Consider the following 16,766-nt stretch of genomic DNA (forward strand, 5'->3'; position numbering starts at 1 on the left):
ATGACTTGAATTTCAGTTACTTAGACTTTAACGGATAGTGATTTGTTTTTGTTAAACGGATAACCATTTAAAAGCATCCCTTATGTGGAGGGGAATAATTACAATTTTTATATCAAGCTTTCATGACAATGTAACTATAATCCAATTACACATTTTCACAGTATTCTGGTTTTTAAAATGATTTGTCATCTGACTACGTAATCCAGATTACATGCAGTCAGTGACAACCCAACCCTGCCTATATTTATAGCCAGTGCTGTAAACCCACTTCCTACAAACCTCCTCTTTGGTAAGGGAGGTGAATCTCTAGGTTATCATTTAAATAAACAATTAAAAGTTGTCAGGGCCCAAATTGTTAAACTTGTAAAATTACATATCGCTTTTGCCTTACTGAAATTATGTATAATATATTATGTATAGTGTTGACTCCAGAGCAGTTCAGTATTTTCCAGTTACAAAGACACAAATATAAACACAACAATTGAATTCAAAAGATTTATTTGACCAAGTGATCCACTAATTAAGAGGGGACAGGCTTAAATATAAAATAAACCATTATAGACACTTAATAGTGACATGAAAGAAGGCCAAGAACAGATAAATTCAACCAAGTGAACCTTAAGTTTTATTTATTTTTAAACTTTTACAGCACTGTAACAAAAAACAAAAACAAAATGAAGAACAAGGGTGAAAGCAGTGTGTGTGTGTGTGTGTGTGTGTGTGTGTGTGTGTGTGTGTGTGTGTGTGTGTGTGTGTGTGTGTGTGACAGAGAGAGAAATGGGTGTTTCGTCTACGATTCATAGTTTGGGTTCTTGCGGAGGATGACAAAGCCTTCCAGGATAGGGGTGACGGGGAGGTACTCCTCTGTTGCCAGTTCAGCCCGTTCTCCATGAGCCAGCAGCACTGGTGTTGTGTGGGTCTGAAAACCTGTGATGGCCTTGGGCTTGCCTGCCTGGCCCACTACATCCACAGCCTGTGAACAGATTACAAAGACATAGGATTAGTTAAAAACTGCAGTCAATTACAATTTCTCAAACCTAATCTTTCGGACTGATTGTCCGCTGTTATTTTCTAGTGATCAGACATCGGCAGACACATCGTTAGAAATAAGATTTGAATTGCATTTCAAACCACCAACGAATAGGGCTTGAATCTGATCCACAAAAATCAGTTTCCATGTTTTGTTTTTGCTTTTCAGACTTGATAAAACCAATTAGTATACGGTAAGTAAAAAAATCTGCCTGTCTGAAAATAGCCAAAGTCTTAACACACTTAAAACTTATCCTGTACTTTGTTTACCAAAGTCTCTTGGGAGTCTGCTAGGCCCTTCCCTTTCCCCCCCTACAACAAATTTGCCTGTCAACATGAGAACATGAATTCTGTTATTTTCCCCAAGTTTTCTATTAGAAACCCCATGAGATGCTGTGGTCAACCTAGAACAATTAAGCACAATTTTTACTAGACAGAGGTTTCCCCAACTCTGGTCCTCAGGGATACTGCTGGCTTTTTAATTCTACCATGTAGTTAAAGCTGCAATCCCTAACTTTTTGTGTGTGAATAAAACGTTATTTTTTGTATTTTGACCCATCAGTCCAAATCCAAATTGCCAGGACCACCAGGGCTTCCTGAGGACCAGTTATCACATTTATTACCTGTCCGACTCTGACAGATACGGGCAATGGTCGTAGCTCCTCGTCGAAGGTGACAAGCATACGTGGCTGCATGGCTGCTACCAGCCCATAGAGAACATAGTGAGACTTCCCCAGGATTACTGCAACACACAGAGAGAACAGCAGGGGGCATTAACCCAATAACAACTAACAGTACACTTCTACACTACCAAGTCATGGACAAATATACCAACAGATGGACAGTTTGGTGTTATGTTCCACTAATAAGTTTGTCAATAATGTATTAAAAATATTATGTTTTTTAATGGCATTGGAGGGAAAGTAAAATATGCTAGGAGGGGGAAACAAATATCACATGTGTTGTGTGGATAGAGGGAGTAATGTAGAAGGCTAAAGAGGGAAAAATGACTAACTGTTCTTGACGTCGAGGAAGGAGACGAGAACGGTGAGTAGTCCAGCCACGGCCACCTGACTCATCAGTTGCCGGTCGCTGTGGTACGGACACAAGGTCAACGTGCCTTTACCCAGGTGAGTCAGACCCTGCAGAGACAAGGGAGAGCTTTAAGCCATACACACAACAAACATGCACGCACACACACACACTGAGCATAAATACATACAGTACCCAAACACATGCATGCACACACAGAGTTGACACTTACCTGTGCCAGTCTGACCATGAAGAGGTTGTTGGGGTCTTTAGCGTGGTATTGTGCCAGCTGTCGCAGCATGGCAGCCAGACGGGCGTTGTTCGTGCCTAGATACAGAAAATACAGTTGTTGCTATGGCAATCACTGTGTGACAGACGCTTTAAGAGGAGGCTTAGTTTGTAAATGTTATTTGTACACATTTGTATAAGAAAACTGTACTATTAATAGCTATATCAAAAGAGCACAAAAGTGATATTAGAATTTATCAAATATATTCGATTATTCTTAGTGTATTTTGCATAGAATGTGGTCCACATAATGCAAGTAATATAATGGGTCACTGTGCAATAGTTTATAGTCATCTCTACCTGTCCAAATCCCTCGTGATTAGTTTTTTTGTCCAGTCTTTAAGGTGCATTCACACCAGACAGATAAAAATAATCAAGTCGTTTGAATCGTTGCAAACGTGTCACTGTTTTTCGGCCATGTTATAAACGTGGAATGTGTTTTTGCTTGTTTAGATTGACAGGAGGCTGACGTGAGCCTGTGCTCTCAACGTAAGATACACATCCGTGCATCAAAGATCAGAGACACAGGACACACGTTCAACATTACTGAGTTAATTTTATTTGGCAATGGAGGGAAAAGTAAAAGATGCCAGGTGGGGGGAAAAAGTGAGACATCAGTAAGATTGAAGTATTTTGTAATGTGCGTTGAACTGAATGAGCACATTCAACTGCCTTCTGATTCACATATTCTCTGCAAGCAACTTTTGAAAAGCCATTAGTCACTCGCACAAGTTGAAAAATCTTCAACTCAAAGCGATTTTTGCTGAAGCAAAAACACTGACAGCTAGGATAGTGTGTGTGGGGAAAATATTGATTCAAGCAAAATGTGTGAACACAAAGGAGCTAACATGTTCCCTCTGATTCAAGTGACATGATTATTTTTTTTATCTTGTCCGGTGTGAACACACCTTCAGAGAGAAAATTGACAACTATTGCTGGTGTGCTTCATACATTAAATCAATGGAGATAAGCTTGAAAATGTCGGGGTATTCTTAAAATTCTATCAATAACAGCTTCTCCCCAATATGGACCAAACAATCCTTCCTTTATAAACACAGGTTCTGTGTGTCGATACTTCAGTAGTATCATCGTGCACAGAAATAGAAAATACATTATTTCCTTTTCACAGAAATCTAATGAGTTAATGTCTATTTGAAATCATGCCATTTTCTACCTACCGCTGCCCACCATGCCCATGGCAAAGATAGAGTTGTGAGAGACCTCAGGGTCAGCATCGTGGGAGAACTTGCTGAGCGTGTCCAGGATGTTGAGGCGAGGGTTGGACACAGAGATGAGGGCCAAGGCCAGGGGCACTGCCCGCCTCAGGGTGGGTTCACCGTATCGCAGCTGGAGAAAGGCAGGAAAGGACATGATCAGAGGGTCAGCAAGAGATATGAACAATGTGGAGTCAAAAAAAAAAGTATAAATATCAAAAGGTTTAAAAAGAAAAATAGGCCAGAAAGAAATTAAAACATTTTAATAAAATTATGTGAGATATAAAAACAGGCATTAACGACGGAACTCAGACAAGAAGGAAAATGGAGAGTTGGTGAGGTAAGAGAACAAGAAAACAACTGCTAAAAAATAAACAGATGAATCCATAGACAAACCGAAGAGGAAGCGATTAATATTGATCAGCTGGTGAAATGCTGCTATACTGACCAGGTGTCCGAATGTCCGCAGTGCCATCTCTGATCCAATTTCCTCTCCCATGGCGATGAGCGCAATACCGAGAACAGCCACACCCTGAGAGAACGAAGATATCACAGCTTTAATTTTTGTTTGTTTTCAGAAATCTCCTGTTATTCAAGATGAAGACATTCCTGAGTTGTCATCACACTACAATAATACCACTGAGTCTTGTGTGAACCTGGATGGTGCATTCTGTGTATATTCTTGACGTTATTGTATAGATTGTTTCACATAGATAACATTCAACATTACGTTTCCTTTATATCCCCCCCAAAACAAACAAGCTAACAAACTGTTGGTCAGCTGTTATCTTAGGTAGCAAGTGATTATGTCCAGTAGTTATTAAAGAAATGATCTTGTGGGCTTCTCTCCACTCAGGACATAGTTAGCCTTTGCCAACTACACAATTATATTTACCAAGCAACAGCTGACCGGATGTGTCCACTGTAAAAAAGAAATGGACAAAGCCACTCCCCTTTAATATATACAGTTGGCCACGCCGGAACTCAAACGCTATTGGTTGAGACCAGACATGTGACCAGGGAACCGGAAAACAACCCCCAAAGAATGCTATTGGTTGGGTAGCTTGTCAATCAAGAGCGGGGCGGGGAATGAATGCTATTGGTTGTGTAGGTTGTCAATCAAATCATCCCGCCCCTCCTGGAGCATAGCCTACTTTATCGTCAATTTTAGAATAAATGGGACCATCATTTAGCAAAACGCATAACATGATGATTGAAAGAGACTTTAAACTAGCGACTGGAAGCATATAGTATTTATGACAATTTTTATTAAGGTAAGAAAATCTAGTCTAAAGTTCGTCCAAAAACCCATCCGCTTTAATGAGAGAATATTCTTTCTGACACCTGCAGCCACCTACTGGCCATTTTATGAACTTGTCTCTCTTCCGTATTCACCTCATTGTAAATATCCAAAACTTGCCCCATGGTCCATACAGTATGTCTATACCTGGTGGGAGCCCATGTCAGCAGTACTCTCCTTCTTCTCCTTGTCCTTCTTGTCTTTCTTGTCCTTGTCTTCTTCCCGTTCCTTGGCCTCATAGTGTTCACTACAGATGTGGAGCAGCTGTTGCACCTTCAACACATTACCAGAGCCTGGGTGGAGGGGAAGAGAGAGGGAGAAAGGGAGGGGAGGGAAGAGAGAGGGAAGGAGTGAGGGGAGAAAGGGAGAGGGAGGGAGGGGAGAGAGAGATAACAGGAGAACACAGAAATAAGGAATAATAACTCGATCAGACAGATTTAGACAAGCGGTAAAGTGCATTAGTAAATTCAGGACCATGTATGATGTCTGTAAATTATGTCAGAAATGTCAGTGCAATTTTCTAAGTTAGTGAACATTATCTTTCTGCATGACTATGCATTAATTTGTACAGCTGTGTAGGTATCTGAATCTCAATGTGTAAATTGTGCGTCAGCCCTAGTGTGAATGCAATTGTACTGTATGAATATGCCAGTGGTGTGATCTGAAGGTGTGTTGATGTGTGAGACTGACCAGCGTAGGCACAGATGTCCACAAGTGTGTTGGCAAAGCTGCGGAAGGGTTCAGGTACAACCTGTAGTGCTGCCAGAGTGGTTTCAATGGCCTCGCCTTTACCTGAACACCACACAATGACAATAGGGTTTGTTATGGGACGAGCTGCCAAGACAAAGCCACTGAAGGTTATGGTGCCAATGTGATGGAGTAGGCAATTGGCATAATAATATTTTCAATATTGTTACAGTCCAAACACTATATAGGAGACAACACCACACACACAGGCGATGAACTGCAGACTTTAAAATAGCTAAACCTCTATAGAAATTAATATTCGTAAAGGTATCTTCCTTTGGTTCCATCTCCCTTCAAAAGTCTATTATCTGCATAGCACCTTCACAGAGCCCAAGGACACGTAACTGAATAGAAATGACTATAAAAACAGCAGGAATGCACAGGCCCCTCTCACCAAGATGGTTGAGTCCCAGGCCCAGTGGCAACCAGCGGGCGTATGTGTCTTTGAGCTCCTGCTCGCTCTTCTCCATGATGGTCTGGACGATGGTGGAGGTCACGTCTCCATTACACGACCCCACCGCGATCATACCACATGCTAGAGCCGTCACACCTGCTACCTGCAGGTCACACACACACAAAAAGGAACTTCAATATTATATCATGAATGTAAAGGTACGGCTAGGTGATAACGACTTAAAAGATTAATTACATTATCTATGGGCCAAAAACATCATCAGATGTCATGTTTCAAGCTACATGTTATAACATGTTAAGCTACATGCTAACGCTCACTCTATAGGACTGCGTGAGGTCACACAAGGTGAGGGGTGTTTGTAGGTCTGCTATGGAAAGCCAAAAGTGTCATATTTCGCCTAATGTCCCCCGGTCAAGGAAGCCTCACAGGAGCATTTGGTTACATTTCTACAATCTCAAGAGTAAAATTAACATTGAGATTTTTACTGTGTACTCAGTACTTGTCTTACAGATGGTGTTTGGAAACTTTTTTTTTATATCATAGGTAGCACAGTTGTGAAGCTGTAATGTACTGCACACGTTTGTTTTCGATGACTGACCATTTTCACATCATAACAGATGTGCACATTAACTAGCAGACCTCACCTCCATGCTGGATTTTGAGTCTCCCATGACAGGGAGAAGCAGTGAGAGAACATCCTCTCTGTTGGAGCCAGCATAGGCCAGGCCAAGTCTGAAACACAAAGGAGACCAGAAGGTACAGTAAAATGTCAAGGAAACACTTCCCAGCTTCCACTGTAACTTACACCATATCAATAAGACATTTACAGCACCAATACACAGGAAACTATTCCATGTGCCATTTATATTTGCACCTATAAAAAGAACGATCATGGCTGGCTTAGTAAGACATGAGGTAATGGTATGAATTCCACTTCATTTACCAACATTTGCCATACTAGTTTATATCATACCAACTACATGCAAACTTGGGACCGCAACCGTGACTAAAGATAGCCCCTCTAAGGTGAAAAATGCATGAGCGGCCACAAAATTGTATCACTCCCAGCATATGGCAAAGGGTAATGCCAGTGTGCAAAGTTCAGACCAGTTGGCCAGCCAGTGAGAAGAAAAATGGATAAGGCTGGACGGAATGACAGTTTTGTACATTTTATAATAGAATGATGAAAGAAAACACACACAATCAAATACAGGTTTTGGGTTTATAAATAATGAACATAGCCTCTCAAATATCATTCCTAATATGTCTATAAATATGCATAATATGTCTATAAATATGAAGTCAATGCTTCAGATTCATTGATTGTTCTGCCAGGTGTCATCCAAGGTATTTCTAACTCTCGCATACATAATATTGATGTCAGATCAAGACAGGGTTTCTTCCTCACCCAAAAATGGCTCCTATCCTCATGACGTTGCTGTTGTGCAGTACATAGTCTGACAGCAGAGCCAGGGCAGGGTCACACTCATTCCTGACCCCAGAGTTCACAATACCACAGGCCAGGAGAGCACCAGACTGCACACAAACAAGATACACAATTTAAGTGAGGTTAGGGCTCTGAGCTTCTCATAATAACTGTAAATGTATATACTTTGTTTACTATAGTGTTGTGCATATACAACATTTTCTTCTGAATTGACCTTTCAGATTTATATTTCCTTAAATCGTTCTTTGTCAGTAGAAAGCATCTTATATAATCTCTTAATGTGCTCAATGTCTGTAGTAAGGTCAAGTATCTCAGACATTTTATTACAGAACACATGACAGACGATGATGATATTCACAGACAGTGTCGTAGGAAGTATGCGCAGGCGAACATCCTCGCACGTAAGTTCAGCATGTGCTCTGAAGCAGTTAAGATCACTCTGTTCAGAGCTTACTGCACACCACTCTACACTGCCCACTTGTGGTCAAGGTACAAGAGAGCTAGTTTTCAGAAAATGCAAGTAGCATATAATGATGCAATGAGAATTTTACTCAAAAGGCCTAGATGGAGCAGTGCAAGTGAAATGTTTGTGGCTGCAAGAGTCAATACTCTCCAAGCTGTTCTTAGGAATCTAATGCACAGATTCATGTGCAGTTTGGATGAGTCTGAGAATAGCATCATTGTCAATATTAATAACCCTGTGAAGAGTTGCATCAGATATACCTCTAGTCTTAGGAGACATTGGCTTAACTGCTTGTATTTATAACCGTCCCAATTTATTGTGTAAAGGACTGTTTTTAATTCATGTTTATTGTTGGAGTCTGTATTTGTATGTACCTATGGACCTTGAGTCTGCAATAAAGACATTCATTCATTCATTCTTATACAGTATATATATATCTTACTAATTACAACAATTCTGGCCTGAAGTTTACCTTGATGTAGTCCTCAGAGGAGTAAAGGTATTTGTCTATTTGTGTCAGACCACCGTCCACATCCCACAGTAGAATCATACCCAAGGAGGCTGCAGCACTCAACATGCCTGTCGACACAAATACACAGCAAACTGACAATGAGCCACACAACCACATAATATGTCAAAACAGGTCAAAAGTCAAATAGGAACATTGTTATCGATTTCAGCGCAGTTTAGCACGAATTGCGCATATTTTAATTAATTCCCGCAAATGTATACAGTATACTTATAATGGGGTACATTCCTGTTAATAATGAAAAAATAATGTCAATAATTAGATCCAACGTGTCATGAACACAGGATTTGGTACTGGATGGCGCTGGCACAGACCCCAACGCCTAAAAATGTAAATACATCTGAAGGGAATCCTGCCCATTAAAAAAATAATTAATGGCGCGATCGTCTATACTTTATACACGTTTTCTTTCTTACAATCACACACATCTGGTAAATTGGAGCAGAGCGACAAAATGCAATCTGAAACAGGCAATGTAAGTCAGGCCAACAGTTAAGCTTAATATCTAGTATTCAAAGAGTACCCCTATGTAAAGCATACAAGGGGAGAATTCCCTCATTTTGAAAAAAATAATTTCAAGCCCTGGATGTTAGCATCCACATGGATTAAAACCCAAAAAAGTTGGTGAATGTTGAGTGCCTCCCTCACCATGGTCCTTGTTCTTATAAAGCCACTTGTTGCCATCGTCTGTGAGCAGCTTGTCCTGGCCGAAGGCGGCGTTCACAAAACCGTTGACGAAGGATGAGGCCAAGTTCATGCGAGCTGAATCCACCTGAGAACCGCTGCCTCCAAACCCTGACACACACGACAATGGTGATAGGTGGACCACAAACATTATTCTCAAGAATTTAGTGTAGCAGTGCTTTTTTAAGCATTTATGAGCAGATTATTTTTGAAGTGTGAAATACAATTACTGTTGCAATGCAAGCAAATGCAATAAAAGTAAGAGTAACTGCAAATTGTAATGATGTCAGACAATGGAAATGTAATACAAGATAACTTCTACACACGCCCCAGTAAAACTCATTGACAGATTCATTGTATTCCAAATAACAAGACAAAAACCCTAGCAGCCACTCACTGTTGTTTTCCAGATGGGTTTTGTAGATGTCGTCAGGGACTTTGGGTTCCATGATGTCCAACTGGGTAAGGGGAGGACGAGTGAGGCACACATTATATTACATTAACACGGGGAGAGATGTGCTCCATCACAGATAAGAAAAAGCATTTGCTAGAATCATTATCCTTCATCGCCTTCTCATATTCCCACACAATCACCCCTTCAGCATCATCCTCCATTTCTTAAATCACTATAACTTCTTCCTGCATTCTTTGATGCAGAGAGAGGGTTAGACACTCAAAAACAGTCATCATGTACATTTTCCACACTTATTGTTTCGTACCTCTCTGGCCAGGGCCAAGAAGTTACTGTTGAGTTGAACATTGGACATGATCTCCGTCAGGTCCTCATAGTCCTCCACGTCTTCATTAAGCTCCAGGAACATGCCGTGACGACCCAGCATGAAGGCCATCTCCTTCTGAATAACACTGCAAGGCATAAACACATCCAATTTCTATCTATGCTCCACGTTTCCTCTCTGGTATTAAGTGTTATCTTTAAAAGTTACGGAAAAAAGAAGGCGATCCATAATCAGCCACTGTAATGTTTGGGTTTTTAGGGGCACAGTGATCTACTTTTGGTATGTGTCACACCATTTTCCCTAGATTTAACCATATACCAACTCCTCCTAGGCCTTATGGCAGCCTTTCTTAATCTCGTTACGAACAATTCAGCCTTTCTCTCATCATGATAGATGTGTATTGTAGGCTACTTCCTGTCAATTCATTAAATGTTAAAATATAGGTCAGCTAAATGATTCCAAATATAAATGTTGGTGTTAGGGTTGATGGAGGGAGATAATAAGCAATGGGGGTGGTGGTAAAATGTATGTATAACTGCATATAAACATAAAATGTAATATGGCTGTAAATACGATTTGATAATGCATACATTTCTATACATACTGTATGCACATTTCCATTTACGTAGTTGTCTTTATTATTGCTAATATACTAACTTACTGTAGATGACAATTCATTATATATTTCTTACTGCTATTTGTGAGCTTGGTTACCAGGAACAACAGATTTCACTTTTGGGTCCAAAACCGAAAAGGTTGAAGACCAACCCATGCCTTATGAATGGGAGACAGGCTCCGCAGATGTACGGAAGGACAGAGTGCAAATTGAGTGCAAATCCAAATTGCCCAGCAGAAGTAGGGTGGGGGATAATATCATTTCAATTGCACCTCATGTATATTGGACATTGTATATTTAGATTTTACTCTGTACCTTCCTTGTTTCTTTTCTACTTTCTTTCTCTATTCTAACTCTTCCATGAAACTGCAAAACGTTAAGAGCTTATACTAAACAGAATGTCTGCTTCTGAATATGCATCATGGTCTAAAATTAAACAGTGGCACAGTCAGGGTCACACCCAACTCCTTACATTTTCCTGCACTACTGCTCAAACGTTTCTGACAGGAGACCACACGTTTGCCTCAGTTAATCTTGATTAGGATGAACATTGTCTTCTCCAGGGCTTACATGTCCTTGCAGGAGGTGAAGATGTTCTCCACCAGCTCCACATCATTGAGCATGAGGGCCAGGCGCAGGGCCTCAGGGTAGCGGTTGAACTTCCTGAAGATGTTCAGGGAACTTTTAAGCAGCGCAGAGTTCTCTGGCTCAGGGACGTAGCTCACACAGCTGTAAGTGAGATTTGTCAAGTTAGGGATGTAAGACAAAGTACTGTATACTGTATGCTATGAATAGAATTCACCTTCTAGGCAAAATCTAGAGTGTCACAGTTTGGCAGCACCTGACAATGACAAAATCAAGGCCCAGATCAGATGTCTTTTAACATTGACTTCAACAGTCTGTAGCCTCTCTTTTCTTTTTTACAATAAACGTTTTTGGCTTTTTATAAACGTCTTTGGCAGGCAAGTGGTGTATTGCCAAAGACTTTTATAAACGTTTTTGGCCGGCAATGTGTTAATCAACTTGAATCCTTGGACTCCCAAATTTGTAGTAGTCTGGACTCCCAAATGTATACTAGTAGTCATAACTGAAAGAACCCTTATGTTATAACCATATTTCAGTTATTCATTTCCATTAATTTGTCATTAATGTAGACGACACAACACGTTGCTTCTCTGCCACAATTTTCTGAACTGAATTGAACATAAAAAAAAGCCAATTTGAATATAGTGTATAGCTTTATTTTTGAGGGAATCCTTACAAAAAAGCTCTGTGGACCACTAGTAGTGTTGGTAGCGGACCCCCAGTTGAAGACCTGGGCCCTTGAGAACATTTCCCATGAAACAGTGTGACTACAATAAACATACCTGGTGAGGTAGAGGCAGACCTTGGCGTAGGCGTTATCGTCTATGTAGTTCTCCAGCATGTCCAGCCTCTCGACCTCCATCAGGAGGTCGCAGGCCTCGTGCTCGGCGTTGTGGGCCATGTTGTACGGTACGATCTCCTTCACCAGCTTCAGCAGCGTCTCCTGCTGTGTCTTGTCATTTTCCTCAATCTCCTGCCACTCCTTGGCCACCTCGCCAGCCAGGTGCCTGTCAAGAGGACAGATAGAGAACCAGTATTGGTTAGAGAATGGCTTCTCCGGTTGATGTAGATAACGGTTTTCAACATGCTGATGTTGTAAAGCTGTAACACAACTGCTTCTAAGTATCTATCCTGTGTGTTTTTCTCCTTTTATGCAAGGAGAACCTCTGATTTTTGTTTTCAATATTGTAAAACACTTTGTATATAAATTGTGTAAACACAGAATTTAACGCAGTTGGAATATTTATGAAATGCTACCCTGAACACTCAAATAAAGTATAGACACACTCCAAAAATGTAGTTAAGTGTAGAGTACTCAAGAAGTTACTGCATTACTGTCCAGTGTCCACAACTGGTCATTTGTAGTCTGATTCATGGCAGGTGCACAGTAAATGGCGTGTCTTTTCATAGATGCTGTTATGCCCATTTTCTTTGTCCTACCTGACATATTCATGTCCCCATGAAGCCAGCTCCTCCTGGGAGCCCAGCAGACGATACTTGAGACACTCCCTCTCACCGCTCATGGTCATGGCCAGAACTGATGCCACATCAGCACAGAAATGCTGCAGAACACAAGCAACACGATCCATTAACTCAGTAGTTCTCAAACTTTTTCAATGAACCCCAAATGGATATATATTTGGCCCCAAAATCGGTACGTTAAATTAAAATCAAGATTTTTTTTTATAATCGATTAAATCTATAATAAGTTTGATTTACTGTTGCTCCTCTATAGGCGAATCCACAGAGCGCTCCCCTGGTGCAATCATAACTGAGGCGTCAGAATGCACACGGCAGCAGGAGTCTGACACCACAGCACTCTGTGGATTCGTCTATACGTGGGCAGCCATAGCCGAGTGGCTTGTGAGCCCGCCTAGGACTCTGGAGGTCCCAGGTACGATTCCAGCACTCAGCAATGTGTCACTGAGCAAGACACTTAACCTCTAACTGCTCCCCCCTCTGCGCTCCTCTGTGGGCAGCACTCAGCTGGGTGAAGCTGAAAACGGAAGTTTCCCCGCAGGATGTGATAGGTATAATAAAATAAAATGAAATCTAAAAACGTAATAAAGACAAATACGTTGTCAGCATCCTCTTGACACGTGTGCCCCATCCCAGTAAAACCAATTTTGGTTTTATTGAGATGGTCTCAAAAGAACGTGCTTCGCGTTTAAGCTTGCCAAGCCGGTGCCGGCTCACCTTGTTCTCTCCGTCTGGCATGCCCTCATAGATCTCCTTGAGTTTGCCATAGTGTGGGCGCAGGAACTTGAGGGGCTTGGGAACCGAGGTCATGGACGTGGTGGAGGAGCGGATCAGTCTGCGTAGTTCCTCTAGGGCAGGACGGTGCAAAGACATGTTTGTGTCCTGTCAACATGTTGTCAATGGGGAAGGAGGAGGTATGTTTATGCCGATGTTATTTTCACACAGTGCAACTACATTATAAATCTAGCACACCTATGAAGGCTTCACAGTGACATTTTCAGCAGAACTCCAGTAAAGATGTTGCAGTCATTGTGATTGTAATTTAGTTGTGATACTCACACCCAGTCGCTCTACCATCAGCTCCAAATCATCCTGTAGCTGTTTGTCTTCCTCAGACTGAGAATATTAGAGATCATCACACATCATAATGAAGCAATGGACACAACACACAAGGATATCTTTTCTGCAACTCCTAAATAAAGTATTCAATCAATAATCAAACTCCAATGGAATCAAGCCATAGTGCTTTCTTTGGTTTAAACCTTTTAGCATCTTTTTGAATATAACTGTCATTTCTGTGCTATTTTCGAAAAAGTATTCAATCAATCAAAACTCTGTCATACAACATATACAAGCTAAACACAAACTATGACCAATGTACATACTTATGTGCCGTTTTATTCTTTCTTCTGCCGCCATGTTTCATAATATGTCATTGTATATCATTGATGCTCTTCTCGATTATTTAAGTTATTGATGTAAGATATATATATATATATATATATATATATATATATATATATATATATATATATATATATATCTTGAAACCACATTAACTGACAGCATCAAACGTCACTCTGGTCCACCAGTCAGTCAGTCACTCACAACATTAGCTTGCCGGTGGCTAGCTTAACCGGAGTTAGCGTTAGCTTAAACTGGACTTGACACAGCAGGCAGCGTGACTTGCAAATACAACAGTTTATCATTGGACTATCTCCAGAGACGTTAGAGAGGACTAACCGGGTCAGATATGTTCAGACTAAACGTGCTGTAGTGTAGAGGTGTGTGTTGAACACACAGAGGCCTGCTACACAGCAGCAGTGACTCAGGTAAAAAGCACACAGCTAGCTTCTCTCTCCTAACGAGGGCAACACAAACACACTAAGACACATTCTTCATTCTTACCAGCTCTGCTTCCTCCTTCTTGTCCTTCTTGTCTTTATCCTGCTGCGTCTTGTCCTTGTCCTTCTCTTTGTCCTTCTCCTCTGTCTTCTCGGTCTGCTTCTTCTCTTTGTTTTTGGCGTCCTCCATGGTTGTGCTTCTCTACGGACTCTGAGCTAGCATGAATTGAGTGAAGACTGAAGCGTATGGATGGATGGATGCGCGAAGCGGACTGTGTTGCCACATTTTGCGCGAGAAATAAGCAACCGGGTCTATGAAAACAGTTCAATTGCCAAAGCAAGTGTCAAAATAGAATTACAAAAAAAAAACTGTTGACAATGGGGAAAGTATATACAGTTGGAGCATTGTGTAAACAGAGCTATGTCACATTGCGTTGTTTTATATGTTTTTTGTTTTAGGGTATAAGGCCTTTTGAAACAAATAGCAGCAATCTTTTGAAATCAGACGGGTTGTGACTCTGAGCTTGTAGATCTACTATTTTCCCCAACAAAGAAAAAAATAAATACATAGATAAATAATAAATGAATAATAAATTGAAACATTTCAACAACACAAATCTTGCATGGGGGGTCTCTCCCTGGCACAAAACATTTTCAGATGGGGGGGGGTATATGGCCTTGAGATGAAATTGTTTGAGAAACACTAGTTTAAACAACATTAGGAAACAATCCCAAATCAGCGACAACACTTAGAAACAAGCCCCAAAAAAAACGCAACCCGCAACTGCTAAGCAACTTTACATAAAAACAAGCCCAAAGTCGCTTATAATAAGCGGACATGGCAACTCTGTCTACGAGTTCTTCGTCGGTTTGAGTTGGAGGTGTCGCTACCTCCGCCTGTTGGCCACTGGTTCATGTACACTGTACAGCAGTGGTTATCAAACTCAAGGACCCCTAAATTGACACTTATTATCCCGCGGACCCCCATTTGAAAAGATAAGCCAGGGACCCCCATAAGAGAAGATTTTTACGGCTCTAGCAGTGATTCTCAACCTTTTTAATTTCAAGGACCCCCAGTTTGACATGCATTAGGCTGCGGACCAAATTTAATGGCATTTCTATCTCTGGGACCCCAATTTATATTGTAAAATCTATGTTAATTTAACTCTGAATGTGTACAAATGGAACCAAATGGAACCGTTAGGGTCCATTTGGTTCCATGTGTACGCTTTCAGAGTTACAGAGCCATAAGGGTCCATTTGGTTCCTATCCATCATTTAGCTGGGGACCCCCTGGAACCCCCTCAAGTACCCCTGGGGTCCCCGGACCTCACTTTGAGAACCAATGCTGTACAGTACACCACACAGGCACACACCCCCATGTTGATATCTTTATTTGGCCGCTGACCCATAGTTATAATAGCGCTGACCCCAACTCAAGGCGGACACTCATTTGGAAATATTCTTTGCCAGGGAGGGGACCCCCATAAGAGAAGGTTTGTTTAAATAAAAACAAGTTGCAAGATCCAAAAATAACAGATCTACAAGCTCACAACCCCCTGGAATCCCCTCCTCAACAAGGATCCCTGGGGGTCCCCCGCGTCCCCGGGCCCCACTTTGAGAACCAAAGAGTATCAAAATTCAAGGAGACAGGCTGCATTGTTAAAAACCTGTAGTATATATATGTTGTGTGTACTAGTGGTGTAAAGTAACTAAGTACATGTAAGTACTGTACTTACATGTAAGTACAATTGTGAGTTTTTACTTTCTTCAGTATTTACAATTTTCAGTACTTAGTTATACTTCTACTCCACTACATCTCAGTCTGAGATTCTCAGAGGAAAATATTATACTTTTACTCCACTACACTTATATGAAAACTGTAGTTACTAACTACTTTGTGGATTTTTAATATTATTACAAAAACAATAACCACTTTAGCCCTCTATATATTTTGGTCATTTGAAAATAGCAGATCTACCCGACGCATTGTGAGCTTGTAGATCTGCTATTTTCAAGAGATTTTGAAATGGTGAAATAGGACATTCTGCACAATGTACTACTTTTGGTACTATAGGCCTATATATATGTATATTTTGATGCCGATAGTTTTGTGCTTTTACTCTAGTCAATTTTGAATTCCGGACTTGCACTTGTAACGGAGTATTTCTACATCGCAGTATTGATACTTTTACTTGAGTAAAAAATGTGAGTACTTTTTTCCACCACTGATTAATTCCAGCTTTTAGATATAAATATTCCAACAGATGGCAGCCTCGGGCCGCCTTACTGTAATGGCATCCTACTATACCGCACAGGAAGAAGACATAGTCACATGATCATAATATGGTCACATGA

At 40.9% G+C, this 16,766-nt stretch overlaps 1 protein-coding gene across 1 annotated transcript; it reads right to left on the bottom strand.

Annotated features, from left to right (window-relative positions):
- Nucleotides 1-481: 481 nt before the first annotated feature.
- psmd2 (proteasome 26S subunit ubiquitin receptor, non-ATPase 2) lies at nt 482-14,646 on the bottom strand. The gene is made up of 21 exons (XM_084064991.1): nt 14,474-14,646; nt 13,625-13,681; nt 13,283-13,447; nt 12,527-12,648; nt 11,869-12,093; nt 11,072-11,230; nt 9,868-10,012; nt 9,546-9,606; nt 9,113-9,259; nt 8,408-8,514; nt 7,434-7,561; nt 6,670-6,757; nt 6,005-6,167; nt 5,554-5,655; nt 5,011-5,156; nt 4,012-4,095; nt 3,528-3,696; nt 2,294-2,388; nt 2,045-2,171; nt 1,653-1,771; nt 482-973 (listed from the first exon to the last, which is right to left on the bottom strand). Exons 1-21 carry the CDS (start codon nt 14,597-14,599, stop codon nt 791-793), a joined length of 2,718 nt encoding a protein of 905 aa, XP_083921117.1. The 5' UTR covers nt 14,600-14,646; the 3' UTR covers nt 482-790.
- Between the last annotated feature and the right edge of the window lie 2,120 nt (nt 14,647-16,766).

This window comes from Gymnoscopelus microlampas, assembly GCF_963454915.1.
Source record: "Gymnoscopelus microlampas genome assembly, chromosome: 8".
Lineage (NCBI taxonomy): Eukaryota > Metazoa > Chordata > Actinopteri > Myctophiformes > Myctophidae > Gymnoscopelus > Gymnoscopelus microlampas.